The following is a 24981-nucleotide window of genomic DNA, read 5'->3' as shown; positions in this document are numbered from 1 at the left end:
ATCTGACGTTGTTCAAGCTCAATAAATTATTTAGTGCTAAGATAGGCTCCAGCGCCCCCCGCAGGGAATAAGCGGTAGGAAATGGATGGATGGATGGGCCTCCATTTTTTAAAATCATTATTATAATCATAATAAAACACAACCTGCCTCTAGCCAAACAAAAATAACTGTGAACAAATTAGCGATAGAGTACTACTAATAAAACAATGATTCCATTTTATTGCATACAATAGTTTGAACAAAATAAAGCCAATAGTGCAAAATAAGTAATCAAAAGCAACAACTACCATTGGCAAAATGGCAGTTTTTGGAGTTTTGCAAAACAATAATAAAATGTAAAAATAGGAACAACACAATAAAAACAGATATTTGTGAAAATAAATGTTACAGCCGACTGAAAAATATCGATATCATCTGATATTGATACTGCCTTTGATATCTATATTACCGATATCTGTATCAATCCGCCCACCCCATGCTTGATGCCATATGTAACTATATCGTCTGTAATCGGCAACGGGTTGACATGAAGAACAACTCCAATAGCTGACATATCCTAAACACACTACGTCATTACGACTCAAAACTATTAAATGTCGAAAAAGACAATATTGCAAATTAATCGCCTATCATTTGACATATTCGCTTTGTTGACACACCCTTAGTGTCCCTCCGTGCTGGCAGGTGTTGAATTGTCAGACGCTCCCTAAAAAGGTGGGAGTTTCTCGTGTTTCTTGGCTGTTGCGAGACAAAAACGTACACACTCGCCAGCATCCCTTCAATGACGCCACCCAACCAGCGAGCTTTTTCAGGTAAGTGGGGATTATTTTCACTTTATTGTCCCTTTGCTGAGATGAACTGGCATCGGAAAGGTTTAACTGCGCAATTTGTGGCGCAATGGTTTTTCATCAAGTTGAGGTAAAGGAAGGCGGCTGCAGACAACTGTGAGTGTGCGTGTGCGTGTGCGTGTGAGCGTGAGGGCTGCAGCAAGCAGGCGTGGGGACGCAGAGTCGCCCAGAATGTATGATTGTACACAATCACCTTTCAAAGATGCATGCTTATTATAGAAACTAGAGATGTATCACGTGATTGCATCATATCGGAGTGATTTTGGTGGTGACATGTGGAGGTGTCTGGCAACGTGTTACACCCACAACACATCTCTCGTCTTCCCACTACAACTACATGCACTTCATTGTGTGCTTTACGTTTGCCTTTTATCTTATACTGCACAAAGTCTTTTATCGACCTATTTATATACAGTCATGTAACGCACACACGCACGCATGCACACACACGCACACACACAGGCACACACACCGAGCTGACCTGTTGAATCCAAGCTAAACGCATGACATTTTAATCAAATATGTCTATTCATTGCTGTGTTTTACAAAATTGTTCTGAAATGTCCATACTATGGGTGTCAAAAGTGCGGCCCGGGGGCCATTTGAGGCCCATGACACATTTTACCGACAAAATGAACACAGCCCCGAATATACTTGACACAAAAAACAAAGAAAAAATGGAACCTAAAAACCAAAATGTGCTACGACCTGTTCATTTTAAGGCTGCAGCTAACGATTATTTTTCTATCGATTAATCTATAGATTATTTTTTTCGATTAATCGGTTAATCTATAGATTATTTTTTCGATTAATCTACAGATTATTTTTTCTTTTACCGATTATTTTTTTATTCAAAATGAAGATGAAAAAATAAATGTAGACCTGTTTTTTCAAAAGGCATGGCTTTTATTTACAAAAAAAAAGAAGTATGGCCACTCAGTCAACATTGACAACAACATGACTAAATATTCTGTAACAATGTAAACATTTAAAACTTTTAACATTTAACAAAATTAAAAGTAGCTTATTTGCTTTTTAATGTGCAAATATAAAAGTCAACATCCAGTGCAAATCTTAATATTCTGCAATAGTATAAGCATTTCAAAAGTAAAAGTATTGCTTATTTTGCTTTAAAATGTGCAAAAATAAAGATAAACATCCAATACAAAAAAGTGCAAAAGGAAATATTCTGTAACAACAGTGTAAACATTTCAACAAAAGTGAAAGTATTGCTTATTTGCTAAAATGTGCAAAAATAAACATAAACATCCAATACAAAAAAGTGCCAATCTAAATATTCTGGAGCACTGTAAACATTAAGTATTGCTTTTAAAATGTGCAAAATAAACATCCAGTCCAACAAAGTACACAATAACCAATTCTACTCATTCCAGTGAGTGACTAACAGTTGTAATGAAGAAAGGTTAGCATGTCTACATGCTTTGGTTCTTTTCTTGTTTACAATATTCCCAGCAGCTGAAAATAGGCACTCAGAAGGGGTCGATGTGGCTGGAACTGAGAGCTAATTAGCCTTCACCTCAAGCCAGGACTGCGAGTGAGCTGAGCTGCAGTTTAAGTTTCTAGAAGGTCAACGGGCTCATAGTGATGTTACTAGTAGTTGACTGGGAGGTGTTTATTATCATTTGGGGAGAGTCCGCTGCCTGATGCTCACCTGCTAAACACCTATCTGCTCCACGCTGAAGCGCTGACTACATGCGCTCTGAATACACACTGCTGATTGGCTGATAATGCTTCGTGTGTACCAATCAGATGGTTGTGTGGGTGGGACAATGCTGCGTGTGTACCAATCAGATGGTTGTGTGGGTGGGACAATGCTGCGTGTGTACCAATCAGATGGTTGTGAGGGTGGGACAATGCTGCGTGCTGAGACAAGCAGACGGAGCAAAGCAGCTTGTTAAGACTTTAGCTTTAGCTTAGAAACTCGTTCGGTACACCCCCGTACCGAACCGAAAGCCCCGTACCGAAACGGTTCAATACAAAACACATACCGTTACACCCCTAGCAGATACAAATGACACATTCATGTTTTTGTGTAATGATGACAACGTATGCTCGCGCGGACGATTGACTAGTTGATGGTTTTCTTTTCAAATGTTCGTTCATAGCCGTTGTGCTGCTATGATAGGCCATTTCCGCTCGACACAGTGTGCATACAACAACATTATTAGGCCGTTTATTGAAATACTCCCACACTTTTGACCACTTTTGGCATGCTTTTCCCCCCTCGCTCGCACCGCTCGCATCGTCTTCTTTGATCGTCTGCTTTGCGCTTCGCCATGACGGTAGTGTGACGTCATTATGCGACGCGTCGACGCACAAAAACGGCGTCGACGTATTTACGTAACCGATGACGTCGACTACGTCGACGCGTCGTTTCAGCCTTAGTTCATTTTACTGTATACTTTTTTAAATTAATATTTCCATGCATCCTGGCATTATGTGTATAAATGATTTGCAAGATATGGTACGTGTTTGTGTGTGCTAAAGCCCTTAAAGAGGTTTTAGTTGGCGGAATAACAATAATATTAGGAAAAAATAATAATAAGAAGAAATTAAATATATCCATCCATCCATCCAGCCATCTTCTTCCGCTTATCCGAGGTCGGGTCGCGGGGGCAGCAGCCTATGCAGGGAAGCCCAGACTTCCCTCTCCCCAGCCACTTCGTCCATCTCCTCCCGGGGGATCCCGAGGCGTTCCCAGGCCAGCCGGGAGAGATAGTCTTCCCAACGTGTCCTGGGTCTTCCCCGTGGCCTCCTACCGGTCGGACGTGCCCGGAACACCTCCCTAGGGAGGCATTCGGGTGGCATCCTGACCAGATGCCCGAACCACCTCATCTGGCTCCTCTCGATGTGGAGGAGCAGCGGCTTTACTTTGAGCTCCTCCCGGATGGCAGAGCTTCTCACCCTATCTCTAAGGGAGAGCCCCGCCACCCGGCGGAGGAAACTCATTTCGGCCGCTTGTACCCGTGATCTTGTCCTTTCGGTCATGACCCAAAGCTCATGACCATAGGTAAAGAATGGGAACGTAGATCGACTGGTAAATCGAGAGCTTTGCCTTCTGGCTCAGCTCCTTCTTCACCACAACGGATCGATACAGCGTCCGCATTACTGAAGACGCCGCACCGATCCGCCTGTCGATCTCACGATCCACTCTTCCCTCACTCGTGAACAAGACTCCGAGGTACTTGAACTCCTCCACTTGGGGCAAGATCTCCTCCCCAACCCGGAGATGGCCCTCCACCCTTTTCCGGGCGAGAACCATGGACTCGGACTTGGAGGTGCTGATTCTCATCCCAGTCGCTTCACACTCAGCTGCGAACCGATCCAGTGAGAGCTGAAGATCCTGGCCAGATGAAGCCATCAGAACCACATCATGCACATTAAATATCTCAAGGGGGTTAAAATAGATATTGCACTAATTTGATTTGTTAGCAATGAGCTACGTTGTGGATGTTTTGTTCGGATAGCTAAGCATATTTAGACTTAGACTTACACTTCCTTTTATTCTCATTCAAATTTGAACTTTACAGTACAGATAAGAACGAAATTTTGTTGCATTAGCTCGTTGTAGTGCAGGATAAAAGAGCAATAATGCGCAGATATAAATAAATAGATTACTGCACAGATAAATATATTGCACTTTTCCATATGCATCCACATTTATGGATGTATGTTATATTGTCTTTATATTCCAGCGAGTTAATCTGTTTTTGGGGGGAATTGAGGGGATTATTATGATGCGTTCAAGAGTCTTATGGCCTGAGGGAAGAAGCTGTTACAGAACCTGGAGGTTCTGCTATGGAGGCTGTGGAACCTCTTTCTTGATTGACCTACATTTTTTTGGTTTTAGTAAATTTAATTAATTTAATGAAGGCCCTGCATTCTTCAATTGTTCTGTACGCGGCCCCCGCTGGGAAAAGTTTGGACAGCCCGTCCAGCTCGTTTAGGATATGTCAGCTGTGGAGATTTTCCCTATGCCGATAGCCCAGGGCTGTACTGCAGGATTTCAACAAAAAATAGAAAACAAATCCTGTTTTGATGTTTTACTCCTTTTATGCCACACAACCTAAAAGTCGACACTAGATGGCAGTAAAAGCACATTTTCAGAGCTCATTGTCAAATTACCTAATTATAATTATAGAAAGAAACAGGCTTCTTTATCGTTCGCTGTCTGATCTATTGTCCGCAACTTCCAAAAATTCTCCATATTAATGTTACACTTGAAAAGTGTTTGTCCATCTTAAACATTCATTTATGTTCCAACTGATTTAGTCCCACACGTTAAGCGCATTTGTGAACTGTTGAGAGCGATCTATGGCCGTAATTTTTGTTGGTAAATGAGAGTTTATCATCACACTTCAACATATACGGCCTCTGGGCTTGGTCAGTATATCGAAAATAATAATCTGTTCTTAACTGTTTTAACCTGGATAAATAAATGTTGAATAAATATATGAATGCAGGTAAACTAGGAAGTAAATGTTTGTATACTACATAATATATACTACACCCAGAGGGCTTAGCGCTTTAGACAGGAGAATGAAGATTATGCCTTATCAATCAATCAATCAATCAATCAATCAAAGTTTACTTATATAGCCCTTAATCACACACGTCTCAAAGGGCTGCACAAGTCACAATAAAGAGTTAATACATGGTTACATGTTGTTCCTGCTTCGTCTACACAAGAAACAAACATGAGTTTGGATTAGACAGTTGACATGTGCGTTTGAGCAACGCTCAAAGATACATTTTATTGGCGAAAATGATGCTGATTGGCCAAAATGTGCGGGGAAGTTGCGGGCATTAAACAAAGCTCCAAGACTACTCATAGTTCACAAGGATTGTTTGAATTTGTGTGAATTGGCGTGATCGCGGCATTGCAAAATCCTAGAGGAACTGACAAATGCCATATGTTCTATGATATCTAATGTAGTAGTATATTTAAAATTTTAAAAAGTCAATTGTATTTAAAGCATCAAAGCTTGCAACCATTATTTGACATATTGTCCTAAAAGTGTACAAATGCAAGACATTGGTGTCATATGTACTGATTTAAAAAGTCTGCATCATGTTTCAATTACAATCAATGGGAATTACTCAGTGGTATGGCACGGTATGGTATGGTATGGTGTGGTTTATTTGTTTCTAACATACCAAACAAGTTACATTAAGGAACAGCACATGTTACATTTGCACAATTGTCCAAAGAGAAATAGGAAGAAGCAGAGGTTATTTAATCCTACCCCTTCTTTCTCCATGTCTATTACTGAGAATTAATTCACACCATCACGAAAACATGTTGACACTTGCAATATTGTGTCTGTATACATTTTGTCTTTTACATTTTGTTCACTTTCTGTGTAAAAAATCCCTACAGGACTGCATAATGTCTGTGGGTATGGTTGTGGAGGAGGGGAGATTATATCCTGGTGTAATTGGAACAATTGGCCATGACGCATGCAAGCAGACATTTTATTGTCATGTTAGTCTCAAAAAGTGACAAATAATACCTCAAAATGTTGCTAGATTTGTCACTAAACTACAATATAGCGAGGTTTAAATAAATGTTGGCTGATCCTTACTCCTTGTCTTCTTATTCTCTGGCAGACCAAGCGCTTATCAGGTGTGAGTCCAAATTTCGTACTGTATATGTGCAAATGTGTACATGACAGATAAAAGCTCATTGAATCCTTAGAGCTATGATGCAATCTACTGTGCGTAGTTGTAACCACAAGCTGAATTCACAGACAGTTCCATTATAATGTGTTAATGCACGAGGACGTATCAGGAAGTTTAATATCCAATTGAGGCAATCCAAATGTATTCCTGTTGGGCAGCAGCAACAAATAAATATTTGGGAAACACTGTATTTGCATTTAGCAATGTGTTAATATTCAAAACAACTATTTTCTATTTTGACATTCACCGTGTTAGCGCAAAACACAGTATAACAGTTTTAATATTATCTTTGCATTATTAGCCTCTTGTGGCTTACACAAAAGCATGTTTTAGTAAATACTGTGCTGCTTTGTGTTCCAAAACCTACAGAGCTTTAATATTTTATCCGAACTTGACTTCCAGTATGAATGCTGGTCATTTGCAGGCATTACACGTGCATTATTCATTCAAGAGACAACGCTGAGATTGTAGTGTAAAGGAAAAGGCCTTGTATTGTGGTAAGCTATGGGCAGTTACATCCTCACTGACTGGCAGACGCTGTCTTCTTTGTTTTGCTTCTTAGCTTTGGTTCTTTCAGCACTTGGAGCAGGTGAACAGTTACAGCTGCACATTCGCATCAGGCAGCAGAAGGAAGCAGTGGAGGAGGTGCTTAGAGATCCCTACTGGTTTTATTTTTTTTCCATTAAAAAATATGCTCTTCTTTAGATAAAATGGGAGAAAAAATACTGCATAATTCAGTCCAACAATGGGTGTTGTATGAATTACCTTTTAGCAGCCTATTTGACATAATTCAGTCCAACAATGGGTGTTGTTTGAATTACCTTTTAGCAGCCAATTTGGCAGAAAACAGTAAATTGGAGGACAGACATTTAGCTGGCAAAAAATGAAAGTCAGATTAATCTTAAATCTTGCAAGTTACACGGCCCACAAAAGAACATATTACGTGTTGGTGAGAATCTGGGAAAAGGTGCACTTTTACTTTTAAGATGTATTTTTTCTCTATATGAGTAACCAATAGACGGCTCCTTTATATAATGAAATAAGACACACATAAGGCCTAAGTCCGGCTAGCATTTTGCTATTTACATGTTTACTGTGTATTGGGTTTGTCTTCGTGCTCGTTGCATGACTGTTTTATTACCATTTTGCTCAGGTATTTTGAACCCCCCTGGCTTTTAAACGTCCTGTTTATGTTGTGCTTTTACATCAACATGTCATGGGATCGCAGAATAAAATTATCCTTTGCAGTTAAATATGGCACATTTAAATGTTTAATTCCAATGTTAATCTCATGTCAATTAAATAAATAAAATAATAAGTTACCCTGGAACAAATTGAACTGTCCCGAGACGGTGTTTTTATCATCCTCCATGAACCCGGAAGTAGCCTGCTAGATAAACAAAGTATCATAAATATAATGTAGTTCACATCATAAATAACTTCTTTAGGTATGAAATATGATGTGCGTTTTCATATATCATGTTGTATTGAAGGACTACATGCATAACCCACTAGTCTAACATTGACATGTTAATCTGTGAAGTGCTTTGAAATGGTCTGATTGGCTCAAATCAGCAGCATTACTACATCACAGAGTAATTACAGCAAATCATTCAGTCAGGGCAGCCTTTGTTCAATGGTCCCATTTAATTGAAACCACTTTTCTCCTGGTCAATTGGATAATATGTAAAAATAAAAATGTCAAGGTAGTGTTTTTTTTTAAGGTTGCCATGTATGCTGCCCTGAGAGGGAAAAAAGAAAAGTTCCAATGCAAATTTAGAGCAGAGTTGGGGTGTGTTGCTTATAAATGGACTATGTGGTTAGCGCTTAATAGAAGAAATCGCATCTGAGGTTTAATAAGCAGCATGTGCAGTTTTCGGGGCAGACAATATAATGTGACTCATGTTTCCCATTTTTGAAGTGTTCCTTTAGGAAGTGTTGTAAATGAATCGACAACATCCAAATAAAATACAGACTACTAAAGTTTGGTGCTTACAAGCTCAATGCATGTGGGACTCAAGTCATACTAAGGATGCAAGATGAGTTGTAATAATGGTTGTGTGTACAGCAGCAGGGCGGACACACAACACTCCCCCAGGGGCCTACTGAGCATGTGCAGCCAGACAGGAAGCAGGTGTTTGGTTTGTTGTGCATGGCTGGAATAAGTAGCCATCCTTCATTGTGATGCTGAGGCTAGTATAGTTTTCACATGGAGGCGGGATGGTGATGTTGCAGCATCATATGTTTGCTATCACTCCACCACACCTCACTGAGCTTCACTACGTCAGTGTGGCTCGGGCCGTAGAGAAGTGCAGAAATAGTCATGGCTGCTCACTTTGCTACTGAGCAGGTGGTGCGCCGACTGGGGTGAAAGCTCCACCCACTTCCTGCCTTGCTTACTTTAATTAACTGTGTCAATCACATTATAGCCTGCATGCTTTGTTGAGCACATCAGGTGCTGATAGTCAGTCCAAGTAAACCTATGCTACTTTGCCACAAGAATGCTATTTTATTTTAAGCCACAATTAGATTAATTGTTTAGACAACGCATAAATTGCGGCGGAGCAGCGCAGACCTCTAGAGGTCAAGTGTTAGGAGAATATTTTCTAACCTTGGGGCAGAATTAATTGTACATGAGATGTCACCTCATGTGCAGTACATTATGTTCAAGGACAACAATGAAAGCAGCCTGTGTTTTTTATCTTTGCGAATACACACACATTGTATCTCATTTAGGTTCCCCAGGAAGAGGCACCAGGAACGAGACGAAGGAAAAGTGGAGAATGTCTGATTCTTTGTAACTTCAAATTTCACCTATAGCCGTAATTAACTAAACGACAAAATAATTATACATTCAGTGGTCAATCAATCAATCAAACTTTATTTATATACCATTTCCCATGCGCAGGCAAGTATTTTACTCTTTAAAAAAAACAACAACAAAAAACACATACACACGCGCATACAGCACTATTGACAATAACAAATAGTTTAAATAAAAAAATAACATAGCATGGCACTGAGAATTTAAGAAAGACACCACCTTTGAAACTTCCACACTGGAGAATAAATAGAAATGAACATCATCTAAAAATAGTTTAGGATATAGTTGAAAACAATATATAAAGAGCAAATTGATAAATTAATACAACATAAAATAATACAGAATAATAGTAGCAATAATAGCAATAAATGAAATAGAAAATAACCTAACCTAAAAAACCTAAGAGGTTAAAATGATCAGTAAAATGCCAGATTTACAAAAGCCGGCCTTTAACTTTTTAAATAATATATCAATGTGATTGGTTTTAAAACTGTCGAAGAATGCATCAGTTTGCAGTGACTACTAAGTTAGTTTGATATACTTTTAATGTTATTATTTCCCATTTAAGTATTACCTTGAAATTATTTGTATTTCTTGAAACTTATTTTTGCTACGATAGTTTTGAAAAGCACCAACTCGGCAAGTTTAAAAAAAGGAAAACAAATGTGAGCAAAACCTAAGACAGTTAAGCTTTTATAAAAAGCAGCAATCATAAATGAAGCTTTCAGCACATACACGATGTTGACATCTGTAATTATATTTTTATAAAGACGGGAAAAACAAGCGTACTCGTAAACAACGCATGTAACAGAAACAACAAACATGGCTGTAAACACAAAGTTAAATCATGAAATGCAAACTTACCTGAGCAAAAACAATGCATATTTATCCAGGAGAGTCTTGATACCAACTTTGTAGGACCAGTCACACACAAAGAAGTTGTAGACCTCCATGCTTTTCCAAGCTTACATTTGTTTTGTCATGTAGAATGATGTCTGGAGCACAATAGTTTAACATGTCTGGGAACGCTCCCGACAGATAATCCTTGATATCACTCGACAAATATTTTTTTGATTAAGTATAGGGATCTATTCCATTGCGTAGTTAGATTTTTTTTGCTCGTTTCTGCTTTTTACAGGAAGATCTATGCCTCTTGCATACTCAGATAGTTAGTCCGCTGCTTGCTGCTCAACAGCCATCTTGGCTTGGTTGAAGTCACGTCACGTAATACAGGCAATAGCCGATACCGATCACATGTAATTGTAACTGTAATTTTTTTCAATGTATTTATGGTGAGTGCCATTTACAGTTAAACAACGTCACAATATTTAAACTAGTTCACTATCTTTTATTACATTAATTTGTTTTAGCAAACAGTCAATCGTACACAATGATGAAACACAAGCAAAAACTGTTACTTATTTAAATCCTTTTTACACTCAAAATCCACCTGTGGCCAGGGAATTATTCTCTGAATCTGTAAACATTACCAAAAACAGACTCTAGACTCTTAAAAAAATATAAAACTGTGTTAAAATAGTATGTGCAACGTTATACAAGATTAAAAAAGCTTTATTGTCAAAACAAAAAAGGACAATGTAGTTATACAGTACATACAATTAGTACTCTGTAAGACATTGCGCCAATAACAGGATATTAACATTTTGTTTTCTGCACTGACCTTTCACATCCAGAGTCATTGCTGTCACAAAAATAACAGCTCTGAAGTTCTTTAATTTCATGCAAATGTCAACTTCGCCCTGAGGATTGTCTGCTATCTCTCGGTGACTGGCTGTTGATTAATTGCAGACGTTTGGGAGTCAGCGCAGGTTCACGTTTTATTTATGGTTAATTTCTCTTGCAGAGCAGGCTAATATGTCTTTCAGGCAGGTTGTGAATCTTATTTGACAACAGGAAGCGAAGTCTCGTCCAGACGTGTCCACCAAATACTTTATGGTTGCTTGCAAGGTGCAGCTGCATGTTGTGATGTTTTTAGAAAGACAACTTAATTATCCATCCATCCAGTCACGGGGAGAACATGCAAACTCCACACAGAAAGATCCTGAGCCCAGGGATCGACTCAAGGACCTTCGTATTGTGAGGCACACGCAATAACCCCTGTTCCACTGTGCTGACCAAACTTAATTATGTTTGTTATTGTATATGTCAAATAATAAGTATTAATTCTTAATATATCCACATAAATGCTGATCAAGACTTTTCATCCAGTATCGCAGCTATTTATCAAAACATACCAGTTCTACATATCATCTCACTTTGTTCAACTGTCATTAGAATTATTATCGGTAATGTCAAGTTTGGCTGTTTTAATGTTTCTAATTAAGAAATCCATAATGATATTAGCACATCCATCCATCCATTTTGTACCGCTTGTCCCTTTCGGGGTCGCGGGGGGTGCTGGAGCCTTTCAGGTGCACATGGGCGGAAGGCGGGGTACACCCTGGACAAGTCGCCACCTCATCACAGGGCCAACACAGATTGACAGACAACATTCACACTCACATTCACACACTAGGGCCAATTTAGTGTTGCCAATCAACCTATCCCCAGGTGCACGTCTTTGGAGGTGGGAGGAAGCCGGAGTACCCGGAGGGAACCCACGCAGTCACGGGGAGAACATGCAAACTCCACACAGAAAGATCCCGAACCCGGGATTGAACTCAGGACTACTCAGGACCTTCGTATTGTGAGGCAGATGCACTAACCCCTGGTCCACCGTGCTGCCCAAAATTAGCACATATTAGCAAAAAGTAATATTAGCACACATTTGTAATCACTAATATTTTGGTGCCCTTATTCTAGTACAAGAGTGGGTCAAAGTATTAGAAACAGGTCATTATTGTTATGTCTTTTGATAATGTTTTGTTTGGCCATGTGCTGTTTGGTTTTTGGACTCTTTTTTTTGGTTCCTGCTTTTTCACTGCCTTGTTTTGTCACCATAGCAACCATTAGTTTCACCTCTTCCACGTTTGGACTCACACACCTGACACTAATCATGACACAGTATTTAAGCTTGTAGTTGCCAGGCAATCGGCCTGGCGACATTACCTCTGTCATTATCATGCCCTGTTTATTCCCTAGTTTATGCTTCATGCCATGCCACGTAAGTGTTTGTTTTTTCACGTCACAGGAAGTGTAGTTGTTCATGTCCATAGTTTCTGTCTAAGTGTTAGTTTTGTTTATAACCAAGTTTGTTCTCCGCCTTGTGCGCGCCTTTTGTTTGTACCTTTTTTTTGTACCTTTTTTTTGTACCTTTTTTTGTACCTTTTTTTTGTAGTTTATAGTAAAATTAAATAATGTATTTACCTCCAAGCTATGTCCGCTCCAATTTCTTTGCATCTCGGGAAAACAAACCTCGCCATAGTCCACGCCATGACAGAATGTATTAGTAGTAAAAAGTTTTCCCGCAAGAAATTTGGACGAGGGAGCGTGGGAGGTCCTCCGTGCCATGGAGGCGGAAAACGCTGCGCTTTTCCCCCAGGGAGCGCAGGGGGATGATGTGGGGGCCTGCAGGCAAGCTGGTGCCGATAGGCGCGTCGTTTCAGTCCCGGAAACGTCGCCAAAGATGAGAGCCGTTAGGGAAGTCTCTCCAAGCCGGCAGGACGCATCATTCCCACAAGCTCCTCCCCCTCCGGGCGGAAGCTAGCAGCACACAGCCTGGCTTCGCGCTGATGACGTCACAGATCACGGTTCTTTTTTTTCTCTGAATTATTTTTCTTTTGATCACCCGCCCCCAACAAAAGACTCTATTTCCATGATGAAACACTATCAGAACATGTTTTTGGAAATCAGATCCTGTCAATCCAAGCCAACCAAGTTTCATGCTCCGCCCCCAAGACTCAAGCCCCGCCCACATCACAGAATTGACTTGATACAAAGCACAGAGAACTCAGTTTTAGTTATAAAACACCAAGAAACAGTTTTACCTTTTCTTAAATAACTCGAGGCAAACTTTATGAGAAATGGTTCTCCAAAATAGTTTAAAGTGGTGTAAAATTAACACTCAGCGCCACAAAGGAAACTGCAAAAACACATTTGAGTCCTGCACAGGTGTGTTAATGGAACCATTAGCCTTAATGTACTTAGAGTTCCATCCATCCATTTTCTACCGCTTGTGCCTTTTGGGGTTGCGGGGGGTGCTGGAGCCTATCTCAGCTGCTTTCAGTAAAGAAAAGAAAACAAGGCAAATACAAAATTCCCATGCATCAAATTGGCAACAAACAAAAATAAATAAGAAAAACTTAACATTCACAGACCAGGAATCTGATACTAATGGGATGCTAGTAGCAAATATCCTTTGAATGTAAGCAAGTAAAAACAAAACATGAGACAGTACTAGCTATTAAAAAAATAAATAAAAAATGAATAAAATCCAAAATCTTGAATCGAACTTAATCCATTTATCCTGAGTTGAGTGATGAAATGGAGGAGAGAAATGGTTGCGAGAAGTGTGGAGGGTAGTCACACTCAGAGATAAAATGGGGAGGTAAAGTTCATCCAGTCTAAACCCTAAAGTAATCGCTCTCCACTCCCCATGACTGCATTTCAAATGTTAATCGTGTACTTCCAGCAGTTCAGTAAACAGCCTCTTCTTCCCTGTAACTTAGTCAATTCTGAGTCCAATTCTCAAGTTCAAAATGTTGTAGGTCATAGATTGTCTTTAAATGGGGTGAAAATGAAGGCAAAAACAATACAACCAAAAATAAAGATCCGATGATGAACTTTGTCAACAAGTGTTCACCTCTCATGCAAGCAACTTGATTTTCAGCTGCTGTATCTTTGTGTTCAGCTTGTGCCCATCCAGGTTCATTAGGATCTTCTGGAAAAACTCAAATGTGTACTTGAAGTTGTCTGGAAAGCTTAGATCAAGGGCATAAATGAGCCCAAACATCATTATGATTCCCATGATGACGGTGTCCATGTTGCTCAGGACTTTGATGCCTTCGATAACAACTCCATCGCCATCTCCACGGATTATGTATATCTCATGACTGTGAGGGCAATGTCCTTTTCTGCATCCTCAGTGGCGGAGGCCTGAACAACAACACAAAAACAGAACACTTGTGTTAGGTAAAATGCTGAACACCACTAGCAGAAAATTAATTAGCTTTTTTTTTTTAAGTCCTCTTTGCCTGTCAAATTAATTATTTATGTATCATGAGTTAAACGTGATTGGAAAGTTAACCATATATATATATATATATATATATATATATATATATATATATATATATATATATATATATATATATATATATATATATATATATATATATATATATAATAATAATAATATAATGTTTGAAATTGGCCCGTAAATAACTTCAGCAAGCAGCCATGAACATAATGCAATTGCTGCAACATGATCCTTTAGGCAACCACATCCCTATAGAGATGGACCTGTGGGACAGAAATAGCTGTTTTACTCCACAGGGCCTCTGCCCGTTTGCCACTACCAGCTTAGGAGACTCTGACTCTGTCTTTTCTTGCACCTACCATTGATTTCAAACAAAAATTTAAATTCAAAGAGCCCCATTGTTTACAAAATGCCAGTTATTCAAAAAGTTGTAGTGTGTTGAGCTCAAAGGACCCAATATATGTAAATAAGAATGGGTAACACTATTTCATGCTGCTGTGTAACACAAACTATTAACTTACCAGATATTCCTTGAAGAAAGTGTCTGGATCTTCATTGAGGTAGATAACAAGGCTTCTCAGGATGCACTCCCTCCTGATGTCAATGTCGTCACACTAAAGCAGGGTGAAAAATCTAAACAGAATTTAGCAAAATATTGGTGCAACAGTGGCACAGGGAGGGGGGCAAGTTGACGAGAGTGTGTAAAGAAAACTAGATAAACCAATACAGCTTCTGAAGACTAGAGTATAGCATCTTTAACACATTTCTGAGCAGGGCACACAACCATAAAATAAATAAGTGTATATGTGTGTGTGTGTGTGTGTGTGTATATATATATATATATATATATATATATATATATATATATATATATATATATATATATATATATATATATATATATATATATATATATATATATATGCAAAATACGATAAGGGTATCGCAACTGGCTCACCTTTACAGGTACTCGCCCCTGCACCATCTGTGAGCCTGTGGCCTCGCTCTCTTCATCTCTCCTTCCATCAAGGCACCGGCGGGACTCTGCATGGCAGGGACGTCCTCCTCCCTGAGCCAAAACTAAGCTTGACCGCATACCTCAACTGGACATGAGTTGGTTGGCATCAGCAGATTCTCAAATGGGCACCCCCCGTCATCAACGTTTCGTCGAATTAAGCCCATGACGCTTCGGAGGGGCTCGACGGCAGATCCAGCGTCCTGGATCTACCCCCGCTGAATGCCACCCAACTCTATGTCCCTAGTCCTTCAGTAGGTCGGCTCTGCCATCGCACCTTTCTTTGTAACCAAATCCAGCGCGATGCTTCCTCTGCCCTTTTAGTGATGTTGGCTACCAGCCGCTTCCTAGCCAGCCCCTCGATCCCTAGCAGTCCGAGTGCTCTCCAGAGCGACCGCCCCGCAAAGCCTCTACAGCCCACCTCCACCGGTAGGTTCCAGGCCTTCCATCCATTGTGCTGGCTCTCGAGGATGAGGGTTTGGTACTTCTTGAGCTTGCGTTCGTACGCCTCCTCCATCCTCTCTTCCCAAGGTACTGTCAGCTCGATAAGCACCACCTGTTTGGTTCCTCTAGACCACAGAACAATATCAGGTCTCAGGGTAGTGTGGGCTATCTCCTCTGGGAATTTGAGCTGCTTCTTCAGGTCGGCCCGCATCTCCCAGTCGTTTGCTGTGGCCAGAACTCCTTTGTTCCTCCCTCCTGCTGCTGCGCTTTCACCTGCCCTGACGAAGTGGATGAAGCGTGGCCCATTAGAGAGCTGCCTTGTCCTCTTCCTGGCCTGCTCAACACCTTCTGCCAGCTGAGCAAGGATCTGGTCATGACGCCACCGGAACTTGCCATCTGCTAAGCTTGAGTGACAAGAGGAGAGGACATGCTCCAGGTTAGCTATCTTCCCGCAGAGTGTGCAGCTGGGGCTCTCTACCATTCCCCAAGTATGGAGGTTTGATGGGGTGGGCAGGACATCATATGTAGAACACAGCAGGAACCTGATCCGGTAGCCTTCCATGCTCCAGATGTCCTGCCAGGTTAGAGATCTGTCTTTTACACTCTCCCATCTAGTCCAGCTGCCCTGTTTTTTCATGGCTACTGCCTTGACATACCGGCTTTCCTCCTCAGCCTTTCGGACCTCCCTCTGCACCAAGCCTCGCCGCTCCTTTGGGTCAGCTTTGTTCCATCTTGTTCTGGATGAGCAACCCAGACCAAGTCTTCCCTGGGCTACTGATCCCACAATGTCCGCGTGATGCAGTCGATCCTCCGCCTCCCTCAGTGCTTTGCTGGCTAACCACTTTCTGCCTGACCTGACGACAATGCCTGCCTGCCGTACTCGCTTGTCTTTGCTGTCTCGTAGCATCATGGCCTGGCGTGTTTTTGTCACCTTGTACTCCTCCACCACTGATGTTATTGGCAGCTGTAGCTTGCTTCCTGTGCTGTACAGTCCAATGGAACAGAAGCTTCTTGGGACACCCAGCCATCTCCTCAAGTAGGTGTTCAACTTTTTCTCCAGACTCTCAACTGTGGATACAGGTACCTCATAAACCAGGAGTGGCCAGAGCAGACAGGGGAGAACCCCATGTTGGTAACCCCAGGCCTTATACTTGCCCGGGAGGCCGCTCTTTTCGAGGGATGTCATCCAGGCTTCTGCTTGGCTAAGCATTTCTCTCACACTCAGCCGGTCATTGAGGTCTGCCCTATACCACTTCCCCAAGCACTTCACAGGTTTCTCTTGGACAGTTGGGATGATGTTCTCCCTGATCTTGAAGCGAAACTGGTCCTGAACACGCCCTTTCTTCAGAACTAGGCTTCTGGACTTTGCCGGTTTGAACTCCATCCTTGCCCAATTGGTGAGCTCAATCAGGTCCTCCAAAATCCATCTTCCTTCTGGCACTGATCTTGCTGTGATGGTAAGGTCGTCCATGAACGCTCTAATGGGCAGCATCTGGATTCCGCTTGCAAGGACTGCGCCTCGACCTAACTTCTCTGCCGACTTGACAAGAAGATTCATGGCTGCAGAAAATAAAATCACTGAAATTGTGCAGCCAGTGACAATGCCCACTTCGAGTCTCTGCCAGTTGGTGGTGAATTCTCCGCAGGTGAATCGCATGTTGAATCCGTCAAAGTACTGACGCAAGAGTTTCTGGAATCGCTCTGGTATGTGGTAGGTCTTCAAAGTCAGCTCCACTAACTTGTGGGGTATCGTTCCGTAGGCATTTGTTAGATCAAGCCACAAGACTGCTAGGTCTCCGTGGTTCCTCTTTGCATCCTCGATGATCTTGGATATTACGCTGGTGTGTTCGAGACAGCCAGATACCCCTGGAATGCCACCTTTTTGAACTGAAGTATCCATGTAGCCATTATCCAACATGAAGGTGGTTAACCTCTTCGCCAGAATCCCCAGGAAGAGCTTAGCTTCCACATTGAGGAGGGAGATGGTACGGAATTGCTTAATCCCTGAAGAGTTTTCTTCCTTAGGGATGAAGCACCCCTCAGCCACCAGCCATTCATCAGCAAGGAAGTTCTTCCTCCACGCCACCGTCAGCAGCTTCCAGAGTCGTTTCCTGAGCCTTTCGCAATGCTTGTAAACATTGTACGAGATGCCGTTCGGCCCTGGGGCTGATTTTCCTCTTGCCTTCTTGAGGAAGCTGTTGACTTCTTGCCAGCTTGGTTCCTCCGCATTAAAAGGAATAGTTGGTTCAGCTGGTTTAATGAGCCTCTCCATCTCCTCCAAAGTGTCCTCCCTCCTGGGATCGCTGTGGACCTGCCGAAGGTGCTCCTCCACCTCTTCCTTTGTTGTTTTCAACTCTCCTGATCTTTTGTCACCCAGGAGTTTCGACAGGTAGTTGAATGGGTTCTTTGTGAAGGCCACCCTTTCCTTCAACCGCCGCTTCCTGTTCCTGCGGTGACACTCAGCTCGTCGCAAGATCTTAATGCGCTCCCTCAGGCCGTTTCGCAATTCTGTGAGAGCTGGTTTCTCATCTGCTGTTGCTTCACGAAAGGCCTTCTTAAGCCTACGCAGATCTCCTCTAAGGATTGCTATCTCCTTCAGGCGTCTGTTTTCCTTGGGCTGGATGTTTACTCTGGCTTTTTGTTGTTTCTTTCCGAAGCGATCAGCGCCAATACTCCAGATTATCGAGGACATGGCCTTGAGCTTCTTTCCCACGTCTCCTGCGATCGCCGCTTCCAGCACCTGGTCGACATCACGGTCAAACATATCCCATTCTTTCCTTTCAGCTGCAGTTGGCCAGTTCACTCGCTCTTTCCGAACGCCTCCAGCACAAGTGTTCTGGCCATGCCGTCTGGTATCCTGAGTGACTTCCCTCTCACTGTGGTGCCTTGCTGCCTCCGTCACACCAGCGATGCTACTCCTGCCCCCATCTCCATCATGTGCCTGGAGATTCTGGGGACTGTGGTTTGTGTCCTGCCCCAGCCTCTCCTCCGTCTCACCAGGTTTCCCTGTGCGTTATATATATATATATATATATATATATATACGTATATATATATATATATATATATATATATATATATATATATATATATATATATATATATATATATATAAATTAATAAAACAGTTCTACCATTTCTACTTACCAAATCTATGTTTGCCAGAACTTCTTTGATTCGTTGCCCCTTCACTCCTCCTTTGCTTTTGAAGATGTACATCAGCTTGAGTGAAACGTGGTCCAGTTGTGACACAAACTTTGACTGCAGTGGCTTTGTAGTGATCCACAAGAACTCCTCATTAATCTAAAAAATATTCAATAAAATGTATTTAGAAAAATTTGCCATTTTTTTACGGTTAAATATCAATACATAAAAATACAAGTTAACTTACTTCACTCTGCTGGAACAGGGCAGGCCACCGGTTTTTGAATCCCTCTATCATGGGCCTCTGTTCAACGACCTCTCGTTGTCTGTGGGAGAAGGTTTTTTCCATTTTTGCTTTTATCAGCACTTAATGTCACGCTTTTTTATTTCTGATAACAAAGCCATTCTCTTACTTTCCAAGCTTTCTGTGGTTTGGCCTTTTGGGTGCAGTGGTATGTAGTAAACTTCAGCCTTTTTCGCTTTCTTGAAGTTGGCTGCAGCTTTGCCTTGGCCTTATTCCACTGGTCATCTAGTATGTACTCAACTGGCTCTAAAACAGAAAAGTGAGATGTATAGTACTGTTTACATTTATATGCAGTAACAAGGGGGCCATCCTTTGCGATAGCTACGCCTAAATTAATTTCTGTCTTGCCTCCGGTGAGGGCGGTCGCATTTTTCTCCGCTCCCTCCTTCCCTGCTTGCTCTCTTTGTTTTTGTCTTGTCTGAACTATTTTGAAGCCTCTTTTCTTGAGCTGTCCTCAAATCTAAACATCAAAATGAATTTGATCAACTGGACTCTCGACGCAATTGACACAGTCTTTTCGACAAGGAAAAGAGGTTCGGGGGAGCCTGGCTGCCCTGATGGAACCATTGCTGCGGGGTACGTGAGAGATTCCTGGAATACTTGGAGAATCATGTGCCTCTCAGTCCTTTCCATCGAGGACGTGGAAGACATCTACCTATTTGGAGCTGTGATCGCAGGGCATTTGCTGATTGGGCTGGGCATTGCTCTGGTGTATCGTCAAATTCGGAAGACGATGGCAGCCACTCAAGGGGCCAACAGGCTGTTCAACGCAATGGAAGGATTGGGTCGTGCTGTGGGATCACAGACTGGAGCGATTGCTGATTTGAATCGCAAGGAAGATTCCATCTTGATGAAGTTAGAGAAAGAATAAATTGGAATTGTCAGAGCCAGCATACAGAGCAGGAATGTCATTGTTTTGACTGCTCGAAGAAAAAACAACATCTTAATCTACGATTTGACTCCCTCGAATGGCCTTGAGGAACAGGCTGTTTGAAAACACTCCCCTGAGGACTCCTCAAAGATGGACGCTTTTGACCTTTCCCTTCTTTTCAAAAGCACCTGGGTCGGACTCTTGAACTCTTGAACTCTTGGGGCCGGCCTCGGCCCATAAAGACAATTCCAACATCTCACCCAAGTTAATTGGGCATACATGCACGCACACACCCCTCCCCAAATCAACGCCTTCACCACTGCTTAATTCCTCCGGGGTTGTGGGGGCTGAGCAGCGCTCAACAGCAGCTGCCGGCCTCCAAAGTCCTGTTGGATGACTCTGTTGCGAGTTGTTGTGATTACATGTACTATGTTTATGTGTGCCATGCTATGTGAGGTTTTTTTCCTCGGACTCAGTCTGGACCATTCCTGAGGGTCCAGCCTCAGACTGATATTTTTTTTTACTTCCCCCCTTCCCCAATGTCACCTTTTTCCCACCTTTTTAAGGAGCGCCTAAGTGAGGCTGATCCGTTGGCGGTCCCGTCTTGTCTCCCTGTAACGTATGTCTGCTCTTAGCGGGATTGTGCCGAAAATGTAATTTCAGTTCTTATGTGTCTTGTACATGTAAGAATGGACAAATAAAGCTGATTGATTGATTGATTGATAATTGATTGGCATAGGACAGTGGACTGCTCATCAGTTAGTGACTCTTGAACTTGTAGTTTATGATGCTGAAATACATCCCAAACTAAAACTTTTTTGACAGGCCAAGAAGCTGTACTTAATATGTAGTGAAATTCAGAAAGGACCTCATCAATAACTGACTTTAGAATCAATCAATCAATCAATGTTTATTTATATAGCCCTAAATCACAAGTGTCTCAAAGGGCTGTACAAGCCACAACGACATCCTCGGTACAGAGCCCACATACGGGCAAGGAAAACTCACCCCAGTGGGACGTCAATGTGAATGACTATGAGAAACCTTGGAGAGGACCGCATATGTGGGTAACCCCCCCCCCCCCCCCTCTAGGGGAGACCGAAAGCAATGGATGTCGAGTGGGTCTGACATAATATTGTGAAAGTCCAACACATCAGCGAGAGTCCAGTCCATGGTGGGGCAAGCAGGAACCATCCCGAGTGGAGACGGGTCAGCAGCGTAGAGATGTCCCCATCTGATGAACAGGCTAGCGGTCCACCCCGGGTTTGGAGAAAAGAAAAGAAAAGAAACGTCAGATCAACTGGTCTAAACAGGGAGTCTATTTAAAGGCTAGAGTATACAAATGAGTTTTAAGATGAGACTTAAATGCTTCTACTGAGGTAGCATCTCTAACTTTTACCGGGAGGGCATTCCATAATATTGGAGCCCGAATAGAAAACGCTCTATAGCCCGCAGACTTTTTTTGGGCTCTGGGAATCACAAATAAGCCGGAGTTCTTTGAACGCAGATTTCTTGCCGGGACATATGGTACAATACAATTGGCAAGATAGGCAGGAGCTTGACCGTGTAGTATTTTATACGTAAGTAGTAAAACCTTAAAGTCGCATCTTAGGTGCACAGGAAGCCAGTGCAAGTGAGCCAGTATAGGCGTAATATGATCAAACTTTCTTGTTTTTGTCAAAAGTCTAGCAGCCGCATTTTGTACCAACTGTAATCTTTTAATGCTAGACATAGGGAGGCCCGAAAATAAAACGTTACAGTAATCGAGACGAGATGTAACGAACGCATGGATAATGATCTCAGCATCGCTTGTGGACAAAATGGGACGAATTTTAGCGATATTACGGAGATGAAAGAAGGCCGTTTTAGTAACACTCTTAATGTGCGACTCAAACGAGAGAGTTGGGTCGAAGATAATACCCAGATTCTTTACAGAGTCGCCTTGTTTAATTGTTTGGTTGTCAAATGTTAAGGTGGTATTTTTAAATAGATGTCGGTGTTGAGCAGGACCGATAATCAGCATTTCCGTTTTCTTAGCGTTGAGTTGCAAAAAGTTAGCGGACATCCATTGTTTAATTTCATTAAGACACGCCTCCAGCTGACTACAATCCGGCGTGTTGGTCAGCTTTAGGGGCATGTAGAGTTGGGTGTCATCAGCATAACAGTGAAAGCTAACACCGTATTTGCGTATGATGTCACCTAGCGGCAGCATGTAAATACTAAATAGTGGAGGGCCAAGAACCGAACCCTGGGGAACTCCGCACGTTACCTTAACATAGTCCGAGGTCACATTGTTATGGGAGACACACTGCATCCTGTCAGTAAGATAAGAGTTAAACCAAGACAAGGCTAAGTCTGTCATCCCAATACGCGTTTTGATACGCTCTAATAAAATATTATGATCAACAGTATCGAAAGCGGCGCTAAGATCAAGAAGCAGCAACATAGATGAAGCATCAGAATCCATCGTTAGCAATAGATCATTAGTCATTTTTGCGAGGGCTGTCTCCGTAGAGTGATTTGCCCTGAAACCGGATTGAAAAGGTTCACAGAGATTGTTAGACGCTAAGTGTTCATTTAGCTGCTGTGCTACAATTTTTTCGAGGATTTTCGAGATAAACGGAAGGTGGGACACCGGCCGGTAGTTTACCAGGAGATCAGGATCGAGGTTAGGTCTTTTGAGTAGAGGATGAATAACCGCTTTTTTGAATGCTAGGGGAACAGTGCCAGAGGAAAGTGATAAGTTTATAATATTTAATACTGATGGACCTAATAATACAAAAAGCTCCTTGATAAGTTTCCCAGGAATTGGGTCAAGTAAACATGTTGTTTGTTTTGTCCCATTTACACATTTTGACAATTCCTCCAATGTTATTTCATCAAAGAGAGAGAAACTATTTTGGAGGGCAGTGTCCGTCGTATATACAGTCGTATTTGTGTTAATAGAACCCAGTTGTAGCTGAGATGCATTGTCTTTAATCTCTTTTCTAATGACTTCAATTTTCCTTTTTAAAGAAATTCATAAAGTCATCTGCTGAGTGGGTGGAGCTACTGGGAGAAGTCCCTTGTTGGGTTAGCGATGCTACCGTACTAAACAGAAATTTAGGATCATTGTTGTTGAGGTGGATGAGATTTGAGTAATATTTAGCTTTAGCTGAGGTAAGCATGCGTTTATAAGTTATTAAACTATCACACCATGCTTGATGGAAAACCTCAAGTTTAGTCGCACGCCATTTGCGTTCCAGCTTTCTACATGATAATTTCTGGGCTTTAGTTTCTTCTGTAAACCATGGGGTACGCCTTTTAGGGGCCCTTTTTAGCTTTAGCGGTGCTACAATATCAATGGTGTCGCGCAGGGCGTCATTAAAGTTGTTAGTGAGGTTATCAATAGAGCCCACATAATTTGGGAATGGTGCCATTACCGAAGGCAGTAGGTCAGTAAGAGTCGTCGTTGTGGCAGCATTAATGTTGCGGCTGCTATAGTAGTTATTATTATTATTATTAGTTTGTTGACAATGAGTCAGAACTTCGAATTTTATAAGGTAATGGTCGGACATTACTTTAGTGTACGGGAGTATCGTAACTTTAGAGGTGGTGACACCCCTGACAAGCACTAGATCTATCGTATTACCGTTGCGATGCGTGGGTTCATTTATTATTTGTGTAAGACCACAGCTATCAATTATAGTCTGGAGCGCCACGCATGGAGGGTCCGATGGGGTATTCATATGGATATTAAAGTCCCCCATTATGATTATATTGTCGGCGTGCGTCACTAGATGGGCAACAAACTCTGAGAATTCACTGATGAAGTCCGAATAGGGCCCAGGGGGGCGGTAGATAACAGCCAGGTGGAGAGGCAGCGGTGTGACAAACCTCAAAGTGAGCACCTCAAACGAGTTATATTTATTATTTAGGTTAGGTGTAAGATTATAGTTTTCATTGTATATTAGTGCGACACCCCCTCCCCTTTTAAGAGGTCTGGCAACATGTGTATTGGTATAGCCAGGAGGAGATGCTTCATTTAGCGCAAAAAAATCGTCTGGTTTGAGCCAGGTCTCGGCGAGACCAACGACGTCAAGTTTGTTGTCTCTAATGACTTCATTAACTAATAGCGTTTTGGAAGATAATGATCTTATGTTTAAAAAGCCCATATTATAGGTAGTGGGCTGTTTTGAGGATTGTTTGTTGAAATTATCCGAAGTAGCAATATTAATAATGTTGCGTTTATTATGCGTATTGCACTTTAAATAGTTTCGACCATATCTAGGAATTGATACGACGGGGATATTCAGATTGTTTGCTTGATGTTGCGATAAACTGAACGCATCATAGTTAGCTACCTCAGTAAAATGTATGTCTGCCTCTGACACGGTCACAAAAGAAAAAACATTATGTGAGTTGTGTTTTACTCTAAGAGAATTGCTATGTGTGCAGGGATTATCCAGCCTGACGCCGGCTAGTTCTAGTTTAAATGGCTTCTTACCCGGAGACTCCACGTTTCTTTGGTTAGCTTTTCTCTTTGTTGTTAGCCCAGCTCGGCATCCCCGCTTCTGCTTCCGCTCGCACCGCCTATGTCGTCTCCATTGGCGGTCACCGCTAGCACTTGACTCCGCTGCTACAAAGGCCGCTCGATGTAGCCCACGAAGTATTCCCCTGCTAGCGAGGAG

At 41.9% G+C, this 24981-nt stretch overlaps 2 protein-coding genes across 3 annotated transcripts in view; one reads left to right on the top strand and one right to left on the bottom strand.

The window, feature by feature from the left end:
• The first annotated feature begins 521 nt into the window (after window positions 1-521).
• tmem63c (transmembrane protein 63C) overlaps window positions 522-24981 on the top strand; it is a 94520-nt gene continuing 70060 nt past the window's right edge. For both annotated transcript variants that reach the window (XM_062042118.1, XM_062042114.1), the window contains exon 1: window positions 522-812. In XM_062042118.1, coding sequence (XP_061898102.1) covers window positions 782-812 — 31 coding nt within the window. In that variant the 5' untranslated portion in view covers window positions 522-781. The remainder of the gene's footprint in view (window positions 813-24981) is intronic.
• LOC133647158 (uncharacterized) lies at window positions 19677-24723 on the bottom strand. Its single transcript, XM_062043302.1, has 2 exons — window positions 23837-24723; window positions 19677-19686 (listed from the first exon to the last, which is right to left on the bottom strand). Exons 1-2 carry the CDS (start codon window positions 24463-24465, stop codon window positions 19677-19679), a joined length of 639 nt encoding a protein of 212 aa, XP_061899286.1. The 5' UTR covers window positions 24466-24723.

Source organism: Entelurus aequoreus, linkage group LG03, assembly GCF_033978785.1.
Source record: "Entelurus aequoreus isolate RoL-2023_Sb linkage group LG03, RoL_Eaeq_v1.1, whole genome shotgun sequence".
Lineage (NCBI taxonomy): Eukaryota > Metazoa > Chordata > Actinopteri > Syngnathiformes > Syngnathidae > Entelurus > Entelurus aequoreus.
This window is presented reverse-complemented; position numbering and strand designations above follow the sequence as displayed.

Bases quoted from the DNA above. Each gene is read 5' to 3' on its own strand.
- LOC133647158 (XM_062043302.1), bottom strand. From the start codon at position 24,465: ATGGGCTTTTTAAACATAAGATCATTATCTTCCAAAACGCTATTAGTT.